This window comes from Anomaloglossus baeobatrachus, chromosome 11 (assembly GCF_048569485.1).
Source record: "Anomaloglossus baeobatrachus isolate aAnoBae1 chromosome 11, aAnoBae1.hap1, whole genome shotgun sequence".
In the NCBI taxonomy this organism is placed as follows: Eukaryota; Metazoa; Chordata; class Amphibia; order Anura; family Aromobatidae; genus Anomaloglossus; species Anomaloglossus baeobatrachus.
In genome coordinates this window covers 162,367,303-162,395,140 of record NC_134363.1, presented here as the reverse complement: position 1 = coordinate 162,395,140, position 27,838 = coordinate 162,367,303, and the positions used below count along the sequence as shown (strand labels likewise).

At 40.7% G+C, this 27,838-nt stretch overlaps 1 protein-coding gene across 1 annotated transcript; it reads left to right on the top strand.

Annotated features, from left to right (window-relative positions):
• Nucleotides 1–955: 955 nt before the first annotated feature.
• Nucleotides 956–27,838, top strand: LOC142257058 (uncharacterized). The gene is made up of 6 exons (XM_075329113.1): nucleotides 956–1,208; nucleotides 10,756–10,945; nucleotides 12,752–12,807; nucleotides 15,839–15,868; nucleotides 18,476–18,523; nucleotides 21,017–27,838. Exons 1-6 carry the CDS (start codon nucleotides 1,022–1,024, stop codon nucleotides 21,136–21,138), a joined length of 633 nt encoding a protein of 210 aa, XP_075185228.1. The 5' UTR covers nucleotides 956–1,021; the 3' UTR covers nucleotides 21,139–27,838.

Genomic DNA, 27,838 nt, shown 5'->3' with positions numbered 1-27,838 from the left:
AGTGACGCACATCCGGCGTCATTAACAATATCGCAGCATGTGACACTTACCAGCGACCTTAGGCGACCTCAAAAATGGTGAAAATCGTTCACCATGGAGAGGTCGTCCCAAGGTCAAAAATCGGTAAGGGTTGTTTAGCGTTGTGGTTCATTGCTCATGCGGCAGCACACATCGCTATGTGTGACACCGCAGGAGCGAGGAACATCTCCTTACCTGCCGCCGGCCACAATGCGGAAGGAAGGAGGTGGGCAGGATGTTACGTCCTGCTCATCTCCGCCCCTCTGCTTTGATTGGCCGGCCGCTGTGTGACGTTGCGGTGATGTCGCTGTTATGCCGAACGTCCCTCCCCCTTGAAGGAGGGATTGTTCGGCAGTCACAGCGACGCCGCCGACCAGGTAAGTATGTGTGACGCTGCGTAGCGATAATATTCGCTACGGCAGCGATCACAAACAATCGCATGCGCGACGGGGGCGGGTACTTACACGCTCGCTATCGCTAGAAATTGCTAGCGATATCGCTACCGTGTAAAGCCCCCTTTAGAGAGGAGACATTATCACATGATGGGGACATTTAGTACAGGATGGAGGACACGAGTACAGGAGCTGGCAGATCTCACCACCAATCTGCTGGGGGTTCCTATCCAAAGTTTGCATCGGGGTCAATAAGACACTAGTTACTCAACTGGTGACCAAATCCTTGGGGTGGTAGTTGTGCCCCTCAGATCCCTTGGTTGAAACCCATTCTCCCAACTGCCCAGTGGGAACTTTCCTGAATTCTCGATGTTCTATAAAATTCATCACACCTTAGATAACTTCCTTCTTGGTTTCTGCTGAGTTAATGAATGACTATTCCCATTAACCTGCGCTGCCAGCCCTTGGCTGATCACATCACAAAGCCAAGAGAATCAGACCTGCCCTTCATTTGCATGGGAACAGCTGGATAAAAGGACCAGCGCTTCCCAGTCAGTGCTCTCCCAGTGCTGGTGTGTTCTCCTTACACAGGAATAGCCTCCTCATCACCAATGGCACACCGCCGATTTCTTGCCTCTCTCCTTTTCCTTGGTCTGGTGGTTTCTAATGTCTATGGAGAAAATAATGCGACCCTGTGTAAAGATATCGTGAATGCCACCGCCGTGAGAAATGCCAGCCACTCAGATTTTAACTTGACTGTCTCCCCTGAAAAACTTTCCAGCCATACAGATTACAAAGGTAAGTCCCCCGCGGATTGTACCGGAGCGTCGTACGGGTTCTCAACAAAGCGGGTAACATCTTGATGCGTCTCATCAAATTTTGAAATTACAGAAGAATTTTGCTTAAGAAGTTTCGATAAGTTTTTGATGTTCCCAAATAGATAAATCTAATGTGTTATAAATGCACAGACTACATATTGGCTGTATATATATATATATATATATATATAGTGTATATTTTTGATATATATATATATATAACAAATATACACTATATATATATATCAAAAATATACACTATATATATATATTTATATATATATATATATATATATATATATATATATATATATATATATATATATATATATATATTAGTGTATATTTTTGATACATATAAAAAAAAGTACCTATTTTGCAATTGCTGGGGGAAAATGCTGTAATTATAGAGGTAACCAGAACTATTATAAAAAGCTGACTTGTGTCACTTTATGAGTTAAGATAATACAATTTTCCTGCAGTCCTATGTAAAAACCTCCAATGGTTCAGCTCTGGCACACTTGGTGAGTGAGTTAATTACAATATCACCACTAATGAAAAAAAAATTATATATATATATATATATATATATATACATAAATATATATATATAAAAATATAAAATATATAATAAATAGCTATATAGATAGATAGATAGGTAGATAGACATGGCACATGAATATAGATTTTCCATATATTCGACTCTACATCTACCTTATAAAAAATATATATGTAATATTATTATAATTATTATCACTAATACATATTATTTTAGATTTATTTTTATGTTCAATGTTACATCCACCGTATAAGAAAAAAAAAGAAAAAAATAAATATATACATATAAATATATATATATACACATATATATATATTTATATCATTTTTTATATATATTTATATATATATATATATGTATGTATATATATATATATATATATATAATGTATTTATTTTATTATATATATATATCTACACAGTATATATATTGGTAATAATGATAATTTAATAATGATTATTATTATTATATTTTATATTTTTATATTCAGCTTTACATCCACCTTATAAAAAATATATATGTAGTGTTATTATTACTATTGTTATTTTTATTATTAGTAATAATATATATACAGTATATATGTATATATATATGCATATATATATATATATATATATATATATATATATATATATATATATATATATATATATATATGTATATGTATATCTATATATATAATGTTTATTTTTATTTTATTTATTTTTTTAATTAGATGGATGTAAAGTCAAATATATAGAAAATCTATATACATGTGCCATGTACCCTTCTCATTTCCATTCCTATCTAAACACAATCTAAATACCGTGTGTGTAATTGTCAATACGTGAGAATTGAGAAATGCAATTTATTGCTACGTAAAGTATTTATTTTATTTATTTAGCTACAGTTTTGACATTATATATTTTACAAGATCATAGATGTGGCACAATAAAGTTAATAGAGCTTGATTGGCTCAGAATGATGATCTGCCGTAGACATCATTGCAGACATAGACCCCACTGACACAACCATCAGGCTCTATCTTTAGTGTACATGTCATGAAATTCTCCTGATGTATTTAGCAAACTAGCCCAAAGAATGTCAGAGTCCCAAATTGTTCCAACATATTGGACATTTGTAGCATGTTTCGCCCTGTACTTTTGCCTCAATTTCTATTACAAGCATAGTCTGCAATGCTTTATCAAGGGCATCCTATGACCAATTGTACACAGCTCTGTAGGTAGTATTTTTTTTTTTTACGGGAATCAGGGAGAAATGAGTCAACATTAACATGCGTTTGATATATGGTGACTTTATGAATATTATTTCTCCAACATGTGCCATCTTCTGCTTGGATTTTGACATTCCTCAATGTTGTCCTTCAGTCTTGTTTAAATGATATAATGGCTCTATATAACTTTTTATTATTACTATTCATGGTTCCATTTACTTTTGATGCTCTTTAAGCAAAATTCCCATTCCAGTCCTAAGCCCTTTAATAACTTGGCTGATGATCAGCAAAATAAACATTTCCAACAATTGCCTAATTTAATTAGTAATTACCCCATGTAAAAAGCAACCAACTAACAATAGAAATCATTGATTATTGGCAGCAAATCTTAGGCTAAGTTCTCATGTCCCGTAATCATCCGCTAGAATGGATCCATTAGCAATCTGTTGACAAAACAAGTTGTGCAAATACTCAAAAGAACGATTTCAACTAGATTTGGTTTTTTTGTTAAAGCGGATCCGTTAATTAGTCATCCGTTTTGTTTTTCACTTGAAAAGGATCCGCTTTTTGCTTACTGGATCAGTTTCAAATGGAAGAAAACAGTTGGATATTTAACGGATCCGTTTTCTATAAACTTCAGAGTTAAAAAATGGATCCAGTTGAAATCAGTTGTATTAGCCGGTTAAAAAAAGTTGTGTCTGCGTACAACAGATTGCTGCTGGATCCACTCTAATGTGAATATAGCCTTACCCAAACTTTGTAGGGACGATCGATCATAGTAGGGATCCATAGTCCTCATGCAGTTAGTAGAGGGCCATTAATCGGAGGTCAACAAGCGCCAATCAACTTGTTATATCATCAATTGACATTAGCTCCAGGGTCAAACCGGCTGGTGCAGAAAGACTCTAATGTACACTGGGAAGATAGGTTTTCGACCAACTGAAGGATCCAGTGTTGATGTCACCATTAGGTTTTAGGAAATGCCGGTAGGGCTGACCAATCTTCCAAGTGACACGCAGAATCTCGGAGAGCCCACCCTACCGTTCTCGTGGTAGACCCCAACACAGAGCTTGAGGGCAACGAATATATTTGTAGATGAAGAACAATAGCCGGTTAATTTTGAAAATAATTAGAGATGATCGAATACTTCGATTATTCGGCTTCGCAAATATTTTTGGAATAGGTCGCCGCTATTCGACTATTCGATGTGCAATGTAAGTCTATGAGAAGCCCGAATAGTTCCGAATAGTTGTTATTCTGGTTTCCCATAGACTTACATTGCGCATCGAATATTCGCGAATAGTGGAATAGCGGAAAGGTATTCGGAAAATATTCGCGAAGCCGAATAATCAAAGTATTTGATCATTCCTAAATATAAACTTATTGATCTAAAGTCAACTATTTATGGCACAATGGATGGAGATGTGACTGTGAGTTGATACACACGGCACTTCTGGGGGGGTGCTCAAGTAGGGTCTCAAGTAGATGCAGAAACTTGGCACTCAAGATAAATGTGAATAGTGGTCTTTTATTGAGAACTTGTAGGACCAGCACAAGCACAGATGTTTCGGTCAAAGACCTTCATCAGCGTGCGTGCAGGGGGTCCTCAGAAGGTGAAGCAACTGGCGTAGTCAGGTGTATGATGCAGCATGAAATCAGCAGCAAATTTTGCTTCAACAATTGACATAGTATAGATTTATTTCTGCACCAATTCTGCAGGAAGAAAATACTCAATGTGTACAGGAGACTTCAGGATTGTCATTGACCTTTTTGGCACCAGGATTCCCTTTAAGGCCCTGTTATATGAAACGACATTGCTAACGAGATGTCGTTGGGGTCACGGAATTCGTGACTGACATCCGTTCTCGTTAGCGACATTGTTGCGTGTGACACGTACGAACGACCGCTAACGATCAAAAATACTCACCTTATCGATGATCGTTGACACGTCGTTCTAATCCCAAATATCGTTGATGCTGCTGGATGCAGGTTGTTGGTCGTTCCTGAGGCAGCACACATAGCTACGTGTGACACCCCAGGAACAAGGAACATCACCATGCCTCGGTCCTCCAGCAACGAGGTGGGCGTCGCTTTCTTTCGGCTGCTCTCTGCCCCTCCGCTTCTATTGGACGGCTGCCGTGTGACGTTGCTGGGATGCCGCACAAAACGCTCCATTAGAAAGGAGGCGGTTCACCGGCCACAGCGACGTCGCTAGGAAGGTAAGTACGTGTGACGGGGCCTAGCGATATTGTGCCCCACGGGCAGCGATTTGCCCGTGACGCACAACGGGGGCGGGTGCTTTCACCAGCGACATCGCTAGCGATATCGCTGCGTGTAAAGCCCCCTTTAGGCTTTGTAACATATCTGCACTAAAAAAATGCATCAAAAACCGCAATAAAAATGCAACATGTGCACACAGCTTAAGGCCTCTGCCACACTCACGTGAAATTCACGCACGTGTCGAGAGACACGTATTTCCCCTGCGTGTTGCGTGCAGGTAAGTACGTGTCTCTGGTACGTGCGGGCCACGTGTGTTCTCCGCATGCTATCCGCGATAACACACGGAGAACCGGTAATTTGCATACTCACGTGGTCCTTCCTGCTGTCCGCGCTGCTGTCGGTGGTGCTGATCTTCGGTCTCCAGCCCTCCCGTCTCCCCGCTGCTGCTGCCGCCAGGCAGTGAAGTGAATATTCTATGAGCATAATGAGCGGCGGTCGGCAGAAAGTGGCAGCAGCGGCAGAGACAGGAGGGCTGGAGAAGGTGAGTAAATGTTTTGTTTTTTTTTCACTGACACGTGTGTTTTGTCCAGCGCGTGTCACACGGGACCGCATCCACACTACACCCGTGTGGTACGGGTGCGGGCCGTGTGACACCCGTGCTGCGGGAGAAAACACTGACATGTCAGCGCTTTGAAAAACGCACACACGTACAAACGCACACGGACACACGTTCCGTGTGGTTTAACGTGTGTGTGCCTGCTACAATAGGGTAGCATTGCTGAACGTGTCTCCGTGCCGCCGGTGCGTGTAAAAAATGACAAACACGTGCCGGGGGCACGGATGTGTGTCGCAGGCCTAACATGCATTAATTAGGCTTTTTTTGTGGATGATGTACTTCACTTTAGACCTTGAAAATCATGGCACAAAATCTTAGGTTAGGATGGAAACAAACAGTCATAGTAGAAAAGAGAGAAAAGGTAAAAAAGGCTATATGAAGCAAAATCAAAGAATGTTAATAGCAAATGATCCAGGTAGCAGAGTCAAGTTCTCTGAGGTAGCAGAGCTAATTTGTAATTTTGAACCATTTTATGCATTTTTGTGATATGTCGACTGTGCTCTTACATAGGACTGCAGGTAAACCTATTGCATTATGGTAACTTGGACTTCTAGCACTGTGGATCCAGAATATTAAATGGCGTACCCCTACAGCAACCGGGAAGGGCCGTTAAAGTACTGAAGTGCATTTAACATGTCTAGTGGTTAATGACACATTTTTCATGTTACCCATCATGGATTTTTGAGATTTTTTTGCAGTGACATGACTCCCTCTGCCATATTTTTTCAGCTAGCACCTGTTCACACTTATTGGATGTGTGGGTCAGTCTTTTTGATATAGTTGTCATTTATGTGTTGTAAGAGTATTACTGTAATATTTTCAAAGCAATTGTCTTAAAATTGAAAATTTGATTTTCCTAAAACAGCGCCACCCTTGTCCAGTGGACGTGTCTGGTATTGCAGCGAGTAATAGACATTTTTCATGTTGCCCATCATAGATTTTTGAAGATTTTTTTGCAGTGAGTAAATTCAGTGATATGACTCCCTTTGCCATATTTTTTCAGCTAGCACCTGTTCATACCTGTTGGATGTGTGGGTTAGTCTTTTTTATATAGTTGCCATTTATGTGTTGTAAAAGTATTCATATTTTCAAAGCAATTGTTTCAAAATTGGAACCGTTTAATTTTTCTAAAACAGCGCCACCCTTGACCAGTGGCCGAGTCTGGTATTGCAGCTAAGCCTCAAAGTATAAAGCTTATATGAGGAGTTCACGGTTCAGGACATTAAACTAACAAGGAACATTATATAGTTGCCATTTATGTGTTGTAAGAATATTAATATTTTCAAAGCAATTGTCTTAAAATTGAAAGTTTGATTTTTCTAAAACAGCGCCACAGTTGTCCAGTGGCCACATCTGGTATTGCAGCAGGTAATGCCCTATTTTTCATGTCAAGTTGCCCATCATAGATTTTTTGCACTTAGTAAATTCAGTGACATGACTCCCTCTGCCATATTTTTTCAGCTAGCACCTGTTCACACATTTGATTGTGTGGGTCAGTCTTTTTTATATAGTTGCCATATATTTGTTGTAAGAGTATTAATATTTTCAAAGCAATTGTCTAAAAAACTGAAAGTTTGATTTTTCTAAAACAGCGCCACCCTTGTCCAGTGGCCACATCTGGTATTGCAGCTAAGCTTCAAAGTATAAAGCTCATATCAGGAACTCACGGCTCAGGACATTAAACTAACAAGGAACATTATATAGTTGCCATATATTTGTTGTAGGAGTATTAATATTTTCAAAGCAATTGTCTAAAAAACTGAAAGTTTGATTTTTCTAAAACAGCTCCACCCTTATCCAGTGGCCGAATCTGGTATTGCAGCTAAGCTTCAAAGTATAAAGCTCATATCAGGAGCTCACGGCTCAGGACATTAAACTAACAAGGAACATTATATAGTTGCCACTTATGTATTGTAAGAGTATTCATATTTTCAAAGCAATTTTCTTAAAATTGAAAGTTTGATTTTTCTAAAACAGCGCCACCCTTGTCCAGTGGCCGAATCTGGTATTGCAGCTAAGCCTCATTGAAGTATAAAGCTCATATCAGGAGCTCACGACTCAGGACATTAAACTAACAAGGAACATTACATTTCTTTATTGCTTCATGTATCGCAGTGAATGTAACCTGCAATTAAAGTTACAAGTTTCATTGTTCTCCTTTATTCTCATGGCGGTTTGTTTTACCATAAAAGCTTCAGTTTTATAAGATGTTATATAAAAACTGACTTAATAAAGTTGTGATTGTAAACGGTTACCACCAATTAATATATTGTAGACAGTTACTACTATATACATAATTATAAAGCATCAGGTTATGTAACGCAAATTAACCCCTGGCTTTTCTATTAACCTGCACTTTGTGAAAGTTATTGGGAGCACAAAGGCAGCAGCCGTGCCCGGGCCATGCTAGTTTTGTTTTTCCTTTTTTAAAAGTACCTACTTTCCTTTCATTGTCTATATAACTTTTTACTACAGTCCCATAGACAATGAATGAAGTGAGAATGAGCATATTCACTTCTGAGATTCCAAAATCTCAATCTAAGGATCATTGGGGGTCACAATGGTTGGACAGTAAATTATACCCCCCCTATTTTTCCAATCCTAGAAAAACCTTTCAAAAATTTGTCCAGAATATGAAAAATACCGTTGCTTTTTTCCAAAAATAGCGCCACACTCACCTACAGGTTGTGAATAGTATTACTATCTTATATCATTTAATTTAATAGAGCTAAAATGCAATAGCTGACACGGTCTGTATATAGAGGTTGGCGAGAGAGTATTTTTTCAGCAGGATTTCTCTCCTAATACTGATCGTAAGCTCATGTAGCTCTTTTAAAGACAAGTCCAGCAATATTTTCCCATATTCAGTCCGTTCCTCTACTATTGAAAAATCAGTGTTTGAATTGATATGTAATTGGCTATGGTAGATCTGAAGCCTCCGTCACTCCAGCTCTAGTGCCGCGGGGCCCCTGTCGCTTACTCTCGAGCTAAGGTGGTACACTGGGCTTGCTCTCAACCCAGAATAGCGCTTGAAGGTAGCGATGTCTGAGCCCCCGACCTCTCCCTATCACCTGTCCTGTTCCTGATGGTAATGTCCCCTCCACACCCACCACCCAAGGGGACAGACGGAACAGGGATCCCCAAAAAAACCCACCTACACAAACAACAGAGAGGGGGCAAAACAACTCACTTACTCCAACAAACAATAGGGGAAACACATGAGGGCAAACCCAGGGTTCCTTCCTAGCTTGAGGTTAAGCAACAGGGGCTCCCTGACCACTCACTCTCCCAATCCCGTCACAAAACCTGTTTAAGGTGTGTGTGGTCTAGGATGGTAAGTGAGGAAGCAAGCGACAGGAGCCCCCCTTCCACTTACTCACCCAATCCCGTCATATACCCCGTTTAATGTGCGTGTGGTCTAGGATGGTAAGTGAGGAAGCCCAAACCTCAGCCTGTCACAAAACTCGGCAAGAGCAGACCGTGACAGAACCCCTGAGCTCCCTCAGTGTTAGTGTGCAAGCGTAATGCCATGGATTAAGTTTAGGCAGTTCTATGAGCAAAGGAGCACTGCCAATCAGGATCAGGGGAAAAGCCGAGAATGCAAAATGAGGGGGTGCAACAATTAACTGAGCCTTGGGGGCCGGACATTGAGCGAGGGGTTGAACACAATGTCCCTGGGAGGTCCCTTTCAACACGAACATTCTATGATTCTAAGGCGGTACTATTTAAATAGCTTAAAGGGAACCTGTCACCAGATTTGGTGACTATAAGCTGCGGCCATCACCAGTGGGATTTTATATACAGCATTATAACATACTGTGTAGAACATAAAAATCACTTTATAATACTCACCTAAGGGGCAATGCAGACTGGTCGGATGGGTGTCTCCGTTCTCCGGTACCGGCGTCTCATTTTTCGGTCATCTTTGTCCTCCTTCTTCTGAAGCCTGGTTGCATGACGCATCCTACGTCATCCACACTATCCGGCATTGAGGTCCTGATTTTGGGGGTGACCTATTATTGAGTTGCACTAAGTGTATGTTATTCCTGCCATTGATAGATAAAGGATAACTTATTGATCGGTGGGGACAACTAAAGCGGGCTTCACACGCTGCGCCATCGCTAACGAGATGTCGTTGGGAGCCCGGAATTCGTGACGCACATCCGTCCTCGTTAGTGACGTTGTTGCGTGTGAAACGCCGAAACAACTGTTAACGATCAAAATTACTTACCTAATCGTTGATCATTCCTTTCCCGAATATCGTTGCTGTTGCAGGACGCAGGTTGTGCGTCGTTCCTGCGGCAGCACACATCGCTACGTGTGACACCGCAGGAACGAGGAACTACAGCTTACCTGCAGCCGCCGGCAATGAGGAAGGAAGGAGGTGGGTGGGATGTTACGTCCCGCTCATCTCCACCCCTCTGCTTCTATTGGGCGGCCGTTTAGTGACGCCGTTGTGACACCGCACGAACCGCCCCATTGGAAAGGAGGCGGTTCGTCGGCCACAGCGACGTCGCTAGGCAGGTAAGTAGTGTGACGGGTGTAAGCGATGTTGTGCTACACGGGCAACGATTTGCCCGTGACACACAAACGACGGGGGCGGGTACGTTCACTAGCGATATCGCTGCATGTAACACCCCCTTTTGGATTGCTGGTCACACATATGTGCCCTTTGTTCTCTTCATTATCTATGGTTCTTCTCGGGATTAGTGATGGTCCTAGTAGTCATACCCTCAGCAAACAATATATTACACCAGGTTCTTTAACCAATTGATAATGGAAAACCTATATACCTGGCATAATCCCTTTAATAACCTTCTCCTAATTTGATTGTGTATATATACAGTATAGTGAACTACTTTGGTTGGACTTCCGACACACCCGTCCCTAACATATTTTTCCCTTGTTCTTTTTTATAGTTCAGTTGGACGGAGTTGGCAATTTCACAGTCCTCTTACAAGCAGTCAATGCGTCCGCCCCAGTAGGAAACTGGTCTGCAGAAAAAGATAGCTGTGATGGGAGGCCTTTGTTTGTTGACTATTCCTTGAGCAACAAACACATTCTCACAACATGGACTTCACCGGAGAACGTGACTAGTGTTACCATTGAGTAAGTACTTACTAAGTAGTCAATGTGATGTTCTAAAATTTGTGGGAATCTTTTCTTTTTTGGTTCCTCACTTACCATGTTTCTCCCAGAGCATGGAGTAGTCATCAAAAAGCAAAAGTTTCAAGTGAAGAAGACAATGGTCTCCTTCCAACTCCTACACAAACTGGCTTATCTCAACAGAAGTGCGATAAGATTCGGCAGAGACTTCTGGTGGAACTTATCTCCTTGGCAAAGAAAGGATCTTTTATTGGGTTCCTCCCTTGTTACTTTCATCATCTAGTGACTGTAGATTTCCCAGAGCTCAGGAGAGTGTTGGCCAAAAGAGTCAGCTGTTACTAATGGGAATGAATCCCATAGGACACCATGACTGATCTGTGGGCAGAAGGGTAAAGACCAGGAGGAGCCAAGAAGATCTGAACACAGATTCGTGGGAAAACAAGAAGTTTAAGACCAATTCCACACTGCGTTCCGATCTCTGTTCAGTGGTTCCATTGGGGCTTCTGTCTGAACCCCCCTCACAAATCGGGTTTTGGATGTATGCGCCTATAAGGCCATTGACAATAATGGTGCAGACGGAGTCACCGTGTGCTGTCGTGCACCATTTTCGGAAGTATATGCCAACTGGAGGCGAACACATAGACGCAGTCTACGATATCTGGGTGTCCATCTACAGTAAGCTTATACCTCCGAAAATGGTGCACGACAGCACACGGTGACTCCGTCTGCACCATTATAGTCAATGGCCCTGTAGGTGCTTACGTCCAAAACCCGATCTGAGGGGAGGGGGGAAGGGAACATGGTCAAAAAGTTGGACCTAGTTAGAAGAAAACAACGTGCACAAAGTTTAGACTTTTATCAAACATGTAGAAATTGCACAATATTCAGAATATACAGCCCTCAGGCCAACACATTAGACTAAAGTCATACAAACCCATCAATATTAGCAGGATTGGCAGTCTGATATATATGAGGGTATCCTGGCAGGTGATGTCAGGGAAAAGAAGAGTCCGACTGTCACGCTAGGTACGGGAAAGTACCAAGCAAGCGACAAAGGGAAGGGGAAGATGGTGACCCCTAACCCAACATACTGCTGGTTGCTGGGGTCCCTCACCACCCTAGATAGGTTCCACACCCATGCACCAAACTGGATATCTAACCTTTGGTATCCCTAATCCTGGGCCCAAAATAGGGAACGGATGGTATGATCTCTTCATCAACCCCACTAGACACTATACATGACACTAGGAGGATACACGGGGGGAAAGCATGAACTACTTATCTACAAATGACTTGGGTAGAAGTTCATCAACGTTTTCAGCAACTAAACCACAGAGGAGTACAAGCCACCTGCTTGCATCCAGGGCTTAAATGTACTGAAGAATCACCAGTCCAAGGAAGGAAGGAGTATATAAGCATCAGGATAATACTGATGATCAGCAGCTGGGTGGAAGGCGAGCTCCTGATGGGTCCAAAGGAGAGATGAATCCAGCAGGAAAACTACCTATACCAATGAATACTGACAACAGGAACAATGGAAAGTCAGGGAGGATTCTGCGCAGCTAAACATTGTGACCTTCAATGGCCAGAAACCACATGACTGTCAGTCAACCGTGACACTAACCATTCCAATAGCCGATCTTTTTCTTAACGGAGAGATAAGCCTCCCTGGGACGTTTGGTAGGGTAGCAGCTCTCTTCTATATTAAATTAGGGAAAACATTTGTTCTGACAACAGCTAACACATATAAGGGGCATAAATGTTTTTGGAATGAAGCTGATACTATGTTTCTTTTTTTTACTTTTAAAGGGTTTATTTACGAAACAACACAGACACTTTCGTTTTACGTAAAATCTTAAGCAAAGGTGAGTTCCTGATAAATGATGCAATAATCCATAGGAGATAATAGTATTATATCATAATATTAATATTAGAATGTGTTACATTGCCGTCCTGCCAAACGACCGATCTGTTACCATTTCCTTCTGGATGTAGTTTTTTGACAATTTAAAAACCCAAACTTTTCCAGTAGGTTTTCAAAATTGTAAGTAATGAACCTAATGTTCACTGGTGGTATTATTACTGGGACCCACCATAATTATAAGATTGGGGAACCAAAATCTCGAAAAAGGGATTCTGAAGAACCCCATTATGAAAGGAGTGGAGGTCTTCATGTTCAGTCTCCACTCCATTCATTGTCTATGGTACAATATAAAGCCAAGATCTTTGTCCCTTTGACAATTAGTTGAGCAGGGACCGAGCCTGCACAACTCAACAATGTTTTTTGGATGCCAGGACCGTTATGTGATACCAAACACCCAGGTGTAATGAGACACTACACCACTAGCTGTTACCAGACTCACTAGTGGAGGATATCTGCAGGGGGTGCACAGTAGATGTCGCTAGACACACTAGTGAGGGATAGTAGAACAAGCCAGGGGTCAGAAGTCGGGAGATAAAATCAGTGATGGAGAAAGACAAGCCAAAGTCAAGTGTGAGCCGAGGTCTGTAAACCAGGAAGTAGCGTCAAGAACCAGGATGAAAGCGGCGCCGGAATCAGGGGATGAGTCGAGGTCGTGAAGCCAAGAGGATAAGTCGGGTACATGGGAGCAAGAGGAGCCGGGGTCAGGAAACTAGCCAAAGGTCAGGGAGACAGGGTTTCTGGTCAGAGTAGGGGAGGAGATGAGATGAGGTATGAGAAACTAAGTAGTGGGACAAGATCAGGTCAGTCACTTACGGCAACCAGAGACGTGCAATGCCAAACTATCACTGGCGACGTTCCAGGTGAAACAACTCCCAAATAAAGCAGAGCAATCACCCAGAACAAGGCTCCAACAAACAGGTCCATCCCACACAACGCAGGACTAGACCGGGAATCAGAAGAAAATGAGACCCGGCATAGGCTCTGCAGGATAACAGGGTATCGCTAACCAGAATCATAGCACCTTAGTGATCAACAAGTTATTCCCTATCCCAAAAATGGAGGATCACTTGAAATTTCGGGAAAATCCAAAGACTAGTCCAATTCCCATATGCATTGTGTACAGTGATTTTGGATACTGGCCCTTGAAGCCTCAGCCTGGGTTGTCCTGATATTGGTTTTTGCAAAAAGGTACCTAACTTTTATGGTAGTGAAGGGTTGGAATATTACAAAAACACAAGGTGTGAATTTCCATATCTAGCAAACAATGCCAAAGATTGATGGGCTTGCGGGGCATTCAGGGAATGTAGCTTGGGTGATGATATTCAGGTGGCACCAACTCTGCCTTGGAAATGGTATTTAGTAAAAAGCCCGGAATAGAGAACTGAACCATTGTCCTGTGTCTAGCTATGACTTTGGTTTTACATTATGGGAAGCATGGCAATCTAACATCTAGCCAATGGGAAGCATGGCAATCTAACATCTAGCCTATGGGAAGCATAACAATCTAACATCTAGCCAATGGGAAGCATGGCAATCTAACATCTAGTCAATAGGAAGCATGGCAATCTAACATCTTGCCAATGGGAAGCAGGGCAATCTAACATCTAGCCAATGGGAAGCATGGCAATCTAACATCTTGCCAATGGGAAGCATGGCAATCTAACATCTAGACAATGGGAAGCATGGCAATCTAACATCTAGCCAATGGGAAGCATGGCAATCTAACATCTAGCCAATGGGAAGCATGGCAATCTAACATCAATACAATGGGAAGCATGGCAATCTAACATCTAGCCAATGGGAAGCATGGCAATCTAACATCAATACAATGGGAAGCATGGCAATCTAACATCTAGCCAATGGGAAGCATAGCAGTCTAACATCTAGACAATGGGAAGCATGGCAATCTAACATCTAGCCAATGGGAAGCATAGCAGTCTAACATCTAGACAATGGGAAGCATGGCAATCTAACATCTAGACAATGGGAAGCATGGCAATCTAACATCTAGACAATGGGAAGCATGGCAATCTAACATCTAGACAATGGGAAGCATGGCAATCTAACATCTAGACAATGGGAAGCATGGCAATCTAACATCTAGACAATGGGAAGCATAGCAGTCTAACATCTAGACAATGGGAAGCATGGCAATCTAACATCTAGCCAATGGGAAGCATGGCAATCTAACATCTAGCCAATGGGAAGCATGGCAATCTAACATCAATACAATGGGAAGCATGGCAATCTAACATCTAGCCAATGGGAAGCATGGCAATCTAACATCAATACAATGGGAAGCATGGCAATCTAACATCTAGCCAATGGGAAGCATAGCAGTCTAACATCTAGACAATGGGAAGCATGGCAATCTAACATCTAGCCAATGGGAAGCATAGCAGTCTAACATCTAGACAATGGGAAGCATGGCAATCTAACATCTAGACAATGGGAAGCATGGCAATCTAACATCTAGACAATGGGAAGCATGGCAATCTAACATCTAGACAATGGGAAGCATGGCAATCTAACATCTAGACAATGGGAAGCATGGCAATCTAACATCTAGACAATGGGAAGCATAGCAGTCTAACATCTAGACAATGGGAAGCATGGCAATCTAACATCTAGCCAATGGGAAGCATAGCAGTCTAACATCTAGACAATGGGAAGCATGGCAATCTAACATCTAGACAATGGGAAGCATGGCAATCTAACATCTAGACAATGGGAAGCATGGCAATCTAACATCTAGACAATGGGAAGCATGGCAATCTAACATCTAGACAATGGGAAGCATGGCAATCTAACATCTAGACAAGGTGGATGCGACACTTGGGACAATTGTCTATATTGGCTATGCTTGGTAAATCAGTTGAAATCACACAGATGTTGCTGATTCAGCTCCAAATGCTCCAGTATGTTCTCAAATTAATTTTTAAGCTAATTTTTTTTGGAATTTTTTATTTTAGACTCCACCCCAGCTTCCAACACAACTGAAGGTGAGTAAAGCTAAGCTTCCGGCTCTTACGTTACTTGCATCTATTAGAAAATAATCTGATTAAATATGAATCAGATGAACATCCCTATAATAATTGCCAATAAAAAACCACTGTGGTCATTGAAGTCATCAGTATGGCTCAGTGGTTAAGAGCATTAAGGATCTTTGGATGAACTTTAGCAGGGCCAACATTTGCTTGGTTAAAATCGTATGCCTTCATTATGTTGGCATAAGTTACCCAATGTCTCACCTGCATTTTACAACAACATATTAATTTTTGCCATTTTTTTCAGGATTTAACAGAATTAGGCAAAGTTCTAGGCAAATACAGTTTGCATATTTGCCTAGACATTTTCTCTCTCAATTCTGGTAAATCCTAAAAAACAAATGGCAAAAGTCAAATACAGTAAAAAAAAAAAAAAAAAAAAATGTTTTTAAAATCTAATAAAAAAAATTGCAAAAAAAACCCCAAACCTTTTTTCTGCTCAATTCTGGTAAATCCGGAAAAAAACGGCAAAAATGCTTTTAAAGTTAAAAAAAAACGTGTAAAAAAAACAAATAAAAACCCACATAACCCTTCTGTAAAATTCTAATTTATAATAATATAAAATTATTTAACCCAATGGCTAAATGGTGCAATGAGAAAGACAAATCTGAATATGTCAGATTTCATTTGTTCGGCAGATGCAAAAAAGAAGCTCTCGCACCGCCCCATTGACGAAAAATTGAAAATGTTATGGACCTTGCAAAATGGCGACAAAAGGGAAATTTTTATTTTTTACAAATTTCAGAATTTTTTTTATCACTAAAATAAAAAAGAACAATGGCTGCTTGGTATCATTATATTCATACAAACCAGGACAATCACATTGCCAGGTCATTTTTATTCTATAGTGAACACTGTAAATAAAAAAACTCAGAAAACAATTGCAGAATTGTGCTTTTCTTGCAATTTCACTGTACTTGCACTTTTTTTTTGCAATTTTGCTGCACTTGCAATTTTTGAGGCAATTCAGCTGCACTTGCACTTTTTTTTACATTTTTCAGGGCATCACATTATAAAATGAATGGAGCGATTCCAAAGTAGAACTTGTTCCTGCAAAAACAAGCCCTCATATGGCTATTTGGATGGATAAATAACATAGTTATGGCTCTACAAAAAAGGGGAGGAGAAAACAAAACAAACAAAGGAGAATCTCAATGTTAAAATAAAGTTAAGGTGCTCTACAGTAGTATAACACAGAACAATGTATTCACAGCTACACTGACTATGCAGGTCCAGCACCTCCCTTCACAGCTACACTGACTATGCAGGTTCAGCGCCTCCCTTCACAGCTACACTGACTATGCAGTTTCAGCGCCTCCCTTCACAGCTACACTGACTATGCAGGTCCAGCACCTCCCTTCACAGCTACACTGACTATGCAGGTCCAGTGCCTCCCTTCACAGCTACACTGACTATGCAGGTCCAGCACCTCCCTTCACAGCTACACTGACTATGCAGGTTCAGCGCCTCCCTTCACAGCTACACTGACTATGCAGGTCCAGCACCTCCCTTCACAGCTACACTGACTATGCAGGTCCAGTGCCTCCCTTCACAGCTACACTGACTATGCAGGTCCAGCACCTCCCTTCACAGCTACACTGACTATGCAGGTCCCGCACTTCCCTTCACAGCTACACTGACTATGCAGGTCCAGTGCCTCCCTTCACAGCTACACTGACTATGCAGGTCCCGCACTTCCCTTCACAGCTACACTGACTATGCAGGTCCAGCACCTCCCTTCACAGTTACATGGACTATGTAGGTTCTGCACTTACCTTCACAGCTACACTGACTATACAGGTCCAGCACCTCCCTGTTACTTCTTTTGATTATTGCTCACAGACTGAAAATACCACTCCCATTTTGAGTATTTTAGTGCTCCAGTAGTCTACCACAATCAGATACTAGTCTTTAAACTTCAATCTGTAAGGTTGAAATATGACCTCTGATCTATCTCTGGGCTGTGAAATCCAAAAATGGCTACTACTTTCCCTGCCATCATCTTTTATATTCACTGAATGGATGCGTGAGAGAAGGTTGCAATTCCGTGCCTGATGTCATTAGCCGGATCTCTGGCTGATGTAATTTTCGGAAGTGTGTGACGTTGCATCGGGTACCTTGTTTTTTGCAATCCTTGCAAATAAAATTACGAATTTGCCAACACCAGACACTTCAAAAAATTTAACTTTTAAATAACACTGGTATGACCCTGGAAAAAAGGGAAGGAAAAAACGAAAACAAAAAGGTTAGGAAGAAGTTAAGGTGCTGTACAGCAGTATATGACAGATCAATGTACTCACAGCTACACTGACTATGCAGGTCCAGCACCTCCCCTCACTCAAAAAAAAAAATAAGTTTAACTCAAAGTCATTCAGAGTCTTACTAACTTCTTATAATGAGCCATTACTCATTGTCAAAATATATAATTGCATAAATCATCCTGGAGTTATTAAACCAGCGAGAGAAAATCTCAAAAATTAAGGCATATTGTTTTTTTATTCAATATAAAGACTAAACGTAAATAAAATAAAGATGACTTACATTGTGTCTTCTTCATTTTAGCACCGTCCACTGCTAACCACACAGAAACTGTTAAAACTACTCATTCAGGTAGGGTTTCTGCAAATTTACAAATTTGAAAACTGTGACATCTCGCTTTTTTACTACATTTTAAAATTATTTTTTTTATTATTTTTTTTAATATTTTTTTTCTAGTCTATGTTTGATATCTGATTGTATATATTTTTTATTTTATTTTCCTATTTATTTTTCCATGATTAATTGGACGGCCAAACTGATTGAGCTGCCTTAAAAGTTGTTGTAGTGATTTGGTGTTTAGATTCCTAAAAAAACCCATCAAAATCAAAGTATGGCCACCCAATAATCATGTATCATTTATAGTATAGCAATTGTTAAATAGAGGATGAGACAATTAAAATATTCTCAGAATTCAGGATTTTTTTTTTAGACCTAATAAGGCTGGTGTATTTACTTTGAAAATCAATGTCAGAAAGGCTATATAATTCTATATGACAGTTCAACCCATCTAGTCTAATCCTCAGTGTCTCTCCTCCCTGCTGAGATCTTACACTGCTCAGTACAAGCTGCATCTTTCAATGAGGCTGAAAAAAATTGGCCCCGTGAACTCTCTTTTTCTCAACAGCTGGACTGATAAATCACTCAATATATTATCAGGATCATACAGACATTCTGACATAGATTATTAAAGAAAAAGCAAATACACCAGACTCATGAACTACAATACTACTAATAATACATACAGCTTGTATTGTGAAATTTGGTAAAAAAATCTGCTTAAAGGAAACCAGTCAACAGGTTTTTCCCTTATGACCTGCGGCCAGCACTACTGAGCTCTTATATACAACATTCCAGAATACTGTATATAAGAGCCCAGGCCACACTGTAGAACATGAAAAACACTTTTATTATACTCAACTAGGTGGCAGTCCGGTCTGATGGGTGTCGCTGCTTTCCTGTCCGGCACCTCCTCTCTGCAGCGATCTCCATCCTCCTACTTCTGAGGCCCGTGTGCATAACTCATCCTACGTCATCCACACTGGCCAGCACTGAGGTCCTGCGCAGGAGCACTTTGATCTGCTCTTTTCGGGGCAGATCAAAGTATTGTAGTGCGCATGCACGGGGGACTTTAACCTTTCCTCGCGCCTGCGCGTTACAATACTTTGATCTGCCCTCAGCAAGAAAGAGAGAAGTGCACCTGCGCAGGACCAGTGTGACACGTCATCCACACTGGGCTGGGTAGAAAGAGATTGCGGCAGAAAGGAGGCGCCGGACTGGAGAGCAGCGACACCCATCGGACCAGACTGCCCCTTAGGTGAGTCTAATAAAAGTGTTTTTTTATGTTCTACACAGCAGCTTGGGTTCTTATATACAGGAGTTCTGGAATACTGTATATAAGAGCCCACTGGCGGTGTCCGTAGCTTATAGGGGACACATCTGGTGACAGCTTCCCTTTAAGTTGACAAACAACCTATGAATTTCTATGAGGAATATTGTGAGAATTGCTCCTTAGGCTAGTTTCACACATCCGGCTTTTCGCTGGTTTGCCGGATTCTGCGCATGCCAGTACAGTGTGATACAGTATAATAGCAGCACTGTAACTTCCGGGTCACATGCTACGGTCACACGACAGCATGTGACCGGAGTTTGTCACGCTGCCACTGTACTGTATATACTGTACTGGCGTGCGCCGAATCCGGCAAACCGGTGAAAAGCCGGATGTGTGAAACTAGCCTAAGTAAAGCAGGTTTATACGTTGCGACATCGCTAGCCAATGCTAGCGATGCCGAGCGCGATAGTACCCGCCCCCGTCGTACGGCCGATATGTGGTGATCGCTGCGGTAGTGAACATTATCGCTACGGCAGCGTCACACGCACCTACCTGCCCTGCGACGTCGCTGTGACCGGCAATCCGCCTCCTTTCTAATGGGGCGGTTCGTTCAGCATGACAGCGACGTCACAGCAGCGTCACTGAACCGCTGCCCAATAGAAAAGGAGAGGCGGAGATGAGCGACCGGAACATGCCGCCCACCTCCTTCCTTCCTCCTTTTCCGGTGGAGGCAGGTAAGGAGATGTTTGTCGCTCCTGCGGTGTCACACACAGCGATGTGCGCTGCCGCAGGAACGACAAACAACATCGTACCTGTCGCTGCAGCAATATTATGGAAATGAACGACGTGACAACGAGCAACGATTTTTGACGTTTTTGTGCTCGTTGATCGTTGCTCATTTGCGTTACACGCTGCGATCTCGGTAACGGCGTTGGATGTGCATCACTAACGACGTGACCCTGACGATATCTCGTTGCCGATGTCGCAACGTGTAAAGCCCGCTTTAGAACGACTGCTCAATATGGTAACACTAAATGGGAGAACTGGGAGCGTCAAGTATGGAACCATAATGCCTGATGTCCAACACATTGTCTGCCTCATCTTTTTTTCAGAAAAAGATGCTCAAAAGTTTAGTTCATAAAAATAAATGTATGACTGGTGAAAAAATTGTATTTCTACCCTAACGTCTATTTGTAAAATTGCAAAATTATTTTTTTGTGATATTTCATTTTCAGCAACAACCCATCATGTATCGAAAACCACAAGTGCAGCTTCTATGGAAAAATCCAGCCTGGTATCTTTGGCGTTAAGCGCAATCCTCGCCGTGCTCCTGATTCCCAACAAGTATCTCTCGTGATAGATTTCACCCGGCAGGACATTTCATAGACTTTTTCTCAATTTTTTTTCTAATCTGTCATACCAAAATTTTTCTTTTTTCGAAAATAGAAACAATATAAATTTTGTTGTGAAATGTAACAACACATTAGACATCTATCAATAGAAATCTGACTGATAAAAATTTGAATGAAATTTTGAAGCTTAAAGTTGTTCAAAAATTTACAGAAAATTAAGCAAGCTCAATAGCAATTCGGTATTTCGGTAATTATCCAACTTTTCTGATCTTTTTTATGATAAAGGATTTTATATCAGTTTTGTATCAGTTTTTATCCACCTACCAGTGCTAGTAATTTTTTACTTATTGGTTGTTTTAGCACCTCTACCTTTTTTTCCAGGAGTTGTAGCTTTCTATAGACTCCTTAACATTGCCACTTTCTATACTTACCAATTTGCTTTAACAGGTTTGTTCCCAAGGGGTGGAACAAATGTATTAGGAAAGTTTTTCAAATTTTTCATCGGTAGATTAAGAGTATATACGGTATTAGAAATATTACTACTTGGGATGAACAACTTGGTTTAAGGTGAAATTAATTTGTCTCAAACTCCACAAAGAATTCAGATTTGCCAAAATTTGTTTCTCGTAAATCCGGCAAACGTATAGCCAGATTCAAAGGTGAAAGGGTGCTGAAAAAAATAAAATAATAATACTCACGAAAATTTCACCTGTTGTTTTAATCCAGATACTGGTGTAGGTGTAGTTTTCACCATTCGTCCTTTGGCATATTCCATTTTTGGCAATATTCCATCTTTAGTATCTCAAGCAGTACCTAGGCTACGACACAAGCCATTAATGTCCTAACTAGAGATGAGAGGACCCTTGTATGCTCGAGTTGGCCCGAATTTTAGTTAAAAGTTCATTTCGGGACCCAGATTTGACCTGAACTTGCTCCCGGACCCCGAACAACATATAAGACAATGTGTACCCTAACTAACAGGCTCGATTTGAGTAACAAGTATAATGAAAGGCAATGACTGGGCAGTTTGATTCTCAGCCAGCAATAAACAGAGCATTTCCAGGAGAGGGAGGCCATTCAGACACTGCAAGTGGCTCTCATCGGGCCAAGCACCAAGCGTACCGGAGCATCGGCCGAAGCACCCCGATGCTCAATCGAGTGATTAGCACCCAAACTTGGACACATACTTTTTTTTAAAAGTCCATTTTTAGGTTCGAGGCCCGGACATCCGGTGTTCAGTATGAACCCCAACATTTACAGTTTGGGTTCGTTCATCTCTAGACTTAACGTCAGAGCTTAGTCAGTGCAGGAGACTTTGAAGATGTCTGATGCCAACAAATGCCAAGAGCTGTAAGATGCAAAAGATGGTCCAATGAAGATGGTGCCAGAAAACGGTCAGACCATAGCTGAGGAAAGGTGAAATCCAGAGAAATACAGTATATATATATTTTTACATATATGTATTATGTTGTGAGGTCTAGCGTGAACTCCTATCAAAATTTGTACATGCGATTCACATTGAATAAATTTGATGCAAATCAAATTTCCTGGCCAAATTTCAGCAAATGTTCAAATTCGAATTTTAGCCAATTCCATCATCATAAATGCCCACTTCCACTGATCTCCTATAGTGTAAAAGATCTACTTTATTTAACTACAGGAACCCCTTTCTGTTCATACCTTTCCAAATATTAAGCGGCTTTTCCAAGTTTAAAACCTTAATGGACCATCCTTAGGTCAGGTGGTGGTCTAACTCTCGTCACCTCTATCTATCAACTGGTTTAAGGGCTACAGTACTCATCAAGCCTTCACCTGCATATCAACATGGTTGTGGTTGTCTTTGGTATTCGGTGGACTTTAGTAGTGTCCACCTGAGCCAGTGAAATTTGTTTAAGTGGTGGACAATATGAGTCTTATAGGTCCTCGACAGTGAATTTGTCCAAATAAATCAATAAGACATTTCAATACCCAACAAAGCCACTAGTATGTTGATGGTGTGCAGATAAACAGAGCAGTTGTGATGGCTGCACTGGCCAATGACAGTGCTTGCAACCCAGCCCCTTTCCAAGTTTAGAACCTTAGTGACCCATCCTTAGGTCAGGTGGTGATCTAACTCTTGTCACCTTAATTACCTGATTAAGGGCCATAGTACTCATCAAGCCTTCACCTGCATATCTACATAGTTGTGGTTGTCCTTGGTTTTCGGTGGACTTCGGTGGTGTCCACCTGAGCCAGTGAAATTTCTTTAAGTAATGGACAATTTGCGTCTTATCGGTCCTCGACAGTGAATTTGTCCTTGGTTTTCCAAAGTTTTTCCAAATAAATCAATAAAACAACATTTCAATACCCAACAAAGCCACTAGTATGTTGATGGCATGTAAGTAAACAGGGCAGTTGCGATAGTGGCACTGGTCCCAAAGACAACGCTTGCAACCCAGCCCCTTCCAACAGCTGATGGCATGGTGTCCCAAAGTCAGAGCCCCACTGATTAGTATTCATTGGACAGGTCTTTAATTTTGTAATTCTGGAAAACGTCTTTAATGTTTGTCACACACTATCATAATCATGATACTGTCATCTAACTGCACTGCCAATCTGTCATTTAGTCTTAAAATTACTCAATTTAGGAAAGTTATGATATTTCGTTACCAATTTGCACAATTTTCCGATTTTTCATTGCTGCGCCATTTCTATTTTTGTATGATTTACTGTATGAAGTAGATAGAATACAGCAAATTGGATTCTAATACTTGCATATATATATATATATATATATATATATATATATATATATATATATATATACTGTATGTCGTTTTAGGTCCTGCCATATGATTTGTATTGTGTCTGTGCTTGGTTAAGCATTAATTTAGATAATGGCCTTTGTGTTAGTGGGAACACTGGCTACTTATACATTCCAGGTATGATCGCTAACACAGTTAACGAGTTAATATTTAATTTTCCATAAAAGATAAAATATTTAACCAGCGAGATATAGTACACATATCTACCTGCATTAAATGTATTAATTCAGAAGTGATATTAACTATTAGGTCATTTATATTTTTTTTATACCTTCTGTATCTGAGGCTGTCAGAACGCATTGATGATAAGGAATTGAAAGTTAAAATGTAACCATGCATAGGGTGTACACAAGGAAATGATATCACTCACCCCTGTCCACCTCCGCCTCTCGTTCACATGAAGGATCCAGGTGCCTGCGTTCTACATGTGTTCAATTATGAAAAACAAAAAGCCAGCACTAAATGTGCACTTCAGCACTAAAATTCCAAACTGTACTTATTATAAAAATTTTGAGATTTTTGGCAAAAAATTGCAATTTCTTGAGCTGCCTCGCCACGTCACGGCAAATCTCATTTGGGGCAGTCCTACACTAAAATATTTTTATAAAATGTGCCATACGGCCTCACATATGAATAGTAGAACTGCTCTTAGCAGCACTCACCTGGTCTATTTCAATCCCGTACCCATGACTGAGTCATGGCTGTGGGTGGGACAGGTCCAAGCAAATGCTGCATGAAGTAAATAGCCTGTGGACAAGGCCTGATGACTTAATGTGAACAGTCACCAACCGCCAAAATCTAGACAGATGGAATACATCCCAAATTGGGGTGCATAGCAAGGTGGAGGTCAACCACCGACCAATTCAATAAAGAAAAACAAAAAGCCAGCACTAAATGTGCACTTCAGCACTAAAATTCCAAACTGTACTTATTATAAAAATTTTTGAGATTTTTGGCAAAAAATTGGCACATTTTATAAAAATATTTTAGTGTAGGACTGCCTCAAATGAGATTTGCCGTGACGTGGCGAGGCAGCTCAAGAAATTGCAATCTTTTGCCAAAAATCTCAAAAATGTTTATAATAATAATAATCTTTATTTCTATAGCGCCAACATATTCCGCAGCGCTTTACAATTCAGGAGGAACATATACATATCATATACATAAACATATACAAACAAGTAACAATTATAGAGGATACAATATTTAAAAGGAAAAATGGCAACCCTGCTCGTGAGAGCTTACAATCTACAATGAGATGGGGGGAGGGGCGAGGTACAAGTGTTTATTTAAAATGACAATCCAGCCAGCTCATGGGGGATAGATGATGGCTTCCTGGACCAGTTGGCCAGAGCCTTGAGATGCATTTGGGTGCCATGGAGTTTGATGTGGGGTTATGTTCTGAGAACTTGTAGAGGGATTAGGTGAAATTAGTTTGGCTAGGGAGTGTGATAGGCCACCCTAAAAAGATGCGTTTTTAGGGAGCGTCTGAAGCTGAGTAAGTTGTGATTTGTCCTAACTTATTGGGGTAGAGCGTTCCAGAGGTTTGGTGCAGCTCGGAAGAAGTCTTGGATTCGGGAGTGGGAGGTTCGAATTAGTGTGGATGTTAGTCGAAAGTCATTTGCAGAGCGTAGCGAACGGGTGGGATGATAGACAGAGAGGAGGGTGGAGATGTAGGGGGTGCTGCACTGTGGAGAGCTTTGTGGGTGAGAACAAGCAGTTTGAATTGGACCCTGAGATATATGGGCAGCCAGTGCAATGTCTGGCACAGAGCAGAGGCATCCGAGTAGCGGTTGGCCAGATAGGTGACCCTGGCTGCTGCATTAAGGATGGACTGTAGAGGGGAGAGTCTAGTTAGGGGGAGACCAATTAATAGAGAGTTACAGTAGTCAAGGCGAGAGTGGATCAGGGCCACGGTGAGGGTTTTTGTCGTTTCCATTGTCAGAAAGGGGCGGATTCTAGCGATGTTCTTGAGGTGTACAGTTTGGAATGTTTAGTGCTGAAGTGCACATCTAGTGCTGGCTTTTTGTTTTTCTTCAATGTGTTCAATTATACAGATGCTGTAAAGTAAAATGTATATACATCTACACTTTACTTCTTTACATGGAGTGGTCCCAAACTTATCAGATTTGCTTCGAATTTCACAAAAAATTGAGAACCTAAATTTTTGATATTCAACTTTCTCTAAATCAAGATAAATAATAACGTGACATGTTGATAGAATTATTTTAAGACCAGGAAAGAGTTAAAAAATATTTTAAAAAATTATATTCACCTACTCACTTATCTTGGCACCAATGTTTTGCCTAGCCCTATGCTGGCTTACCTTCTTCTTATCTATTGCTCCAGTTTTTTATTTTGTCTTATGATGGTGTTTTCTTTTGTCCTACCATGGCTTACCTTCTTCTTATCTATGGCTCCTGTCTTTTCTTTTGTCCTATGATGGCTTACCTTCTTTTTATCTATGGCTCCAGTCTTTTCTTTTGTCCTACTATTCCTTACCTTTTTCTTATCTATGGCTCCCGTTTTTTCTTTTGTCTTACTATGGCTTACCTTCTTCTTGTCTATGGCTCCTGTCTTTTATTTTGTCCTAAGATAGCTTGTCTTCTTATCTATGACTTCCCTCTTCTCTTTTGTCCTACTATGGCTTAACTTCTTCTTATCTATGGCTCCCATCTTTTCTTTTGTCCTACAATGGTTTACCTTCTTCTTATCTATGGCTCCCATCTTTTCTTTTGTCTTACCATGCCTTACCTTCTTCTTATCTATGGCTCCAGTCTTTTCTTTGGTCCTACCATGGCTTACCTTCTTCTTATCTATGGCTCCTGTCTTTTCTTTTGTCCTATGATGGCTTACCTTCTTTTTATCTATGGCTCCAGTCTTTTCTTTTGTCCTACTATTCCTTACCTTTTTCTTATCTATGGCTCCCGTTTTTTCTTTTGTCCTAAGATGGCTTACCTTCTTCTTGTCTATGGCTCCTGTCTTTTATTTTGTCCTAAGATAGCTTGTCTTCTTCTTATCTATGGCTCCTGTCTTCTCTTTTGTCCTACAATGGTTTACCTTCTTCTTATCTATGGCTCTGGTCTTTTTTTTTGTCTTGAGTCTTGGGCGCATCTGATGGTCACTAGTGACCATTGTGTGAGGCTTGGGGAAAACCAGAGGTGACAAAGAGTAAATAAAGATTGAAAACAGAAGAGAAGACAGGAGCCATAAGAGAGGAGTGAGATAGTGGAGTAACGGGGATCTGTGCTGACAAGACAAGTGAGGGGAAAGAAATTACCAATATACTTTATATTTTTAACCGCTCCTTTATTATACTTTAGGTTTAGAGAGATATTGAATAAATTAAACTCAAATCGAATTTACTATCCAAATTCAAGCCAATCCAATTAACTGAATTTTGACCAATCCACTCAACTCTACATGCCAATGATCTGTTCACCACAATTTGAAATATGAAACAGTCTAAAATTTAGTGAGTCACATTTAAAAAAAAACAAGAAAAACCTGTTGAATTATGCATGAGTTACATAGAGCAAGTAAAATTTGCCAAATATATGACCCACTTGGTTTTCCTTAATTGGCACAACAGTCCTAAACAACTGCACCAAGTGATGTATCAATACGTATGAGGATGGCCAAGGTATACATTTTAGGAGGAAGGCAGTGAAGGGAAGGAAAGGTATACCTCCCTCATTATATATGACCACAAGTTATATAAGAGCACAATCCAATTAAAAAAAGTTATGTACAAATTGCATGTAAGAGTAAATGGAATCAGTGTTTAACATCTCAAAACCCTTTTCTAAAATGAAGTAATGCTAGTATATTTTTATTTAAGACTTGCATGTATATTGACTGTATTATATTTGCTGATGCCTAATAAAAGATTTAGTCTTAC

Bases quoted from the DNA above. Each gene is read 5' to 3' on its own strand.
- LOC142257058 (XM_075329113.1), top strand. From the start codon at position 1,022: ATGGCACACCGCCGATTTCTTGCCTCTCTCCTTTTCCTTGGTCTGGTG. The intron at 1,209-10,755 runs GTAAGTCCCCCG...TCTTTTTTATAG, and splicing joins CAGCCATACAGATTACAAAG to TTCAGTTGGACGGAGTTGGC. The intron at 10,946-12,751 runs GTAAGTACTTAC...TTACTTTTAAAG, and splicing joins GTGACTAGTGTTACCATTGA to GGTTTATTTACGAAACAACA.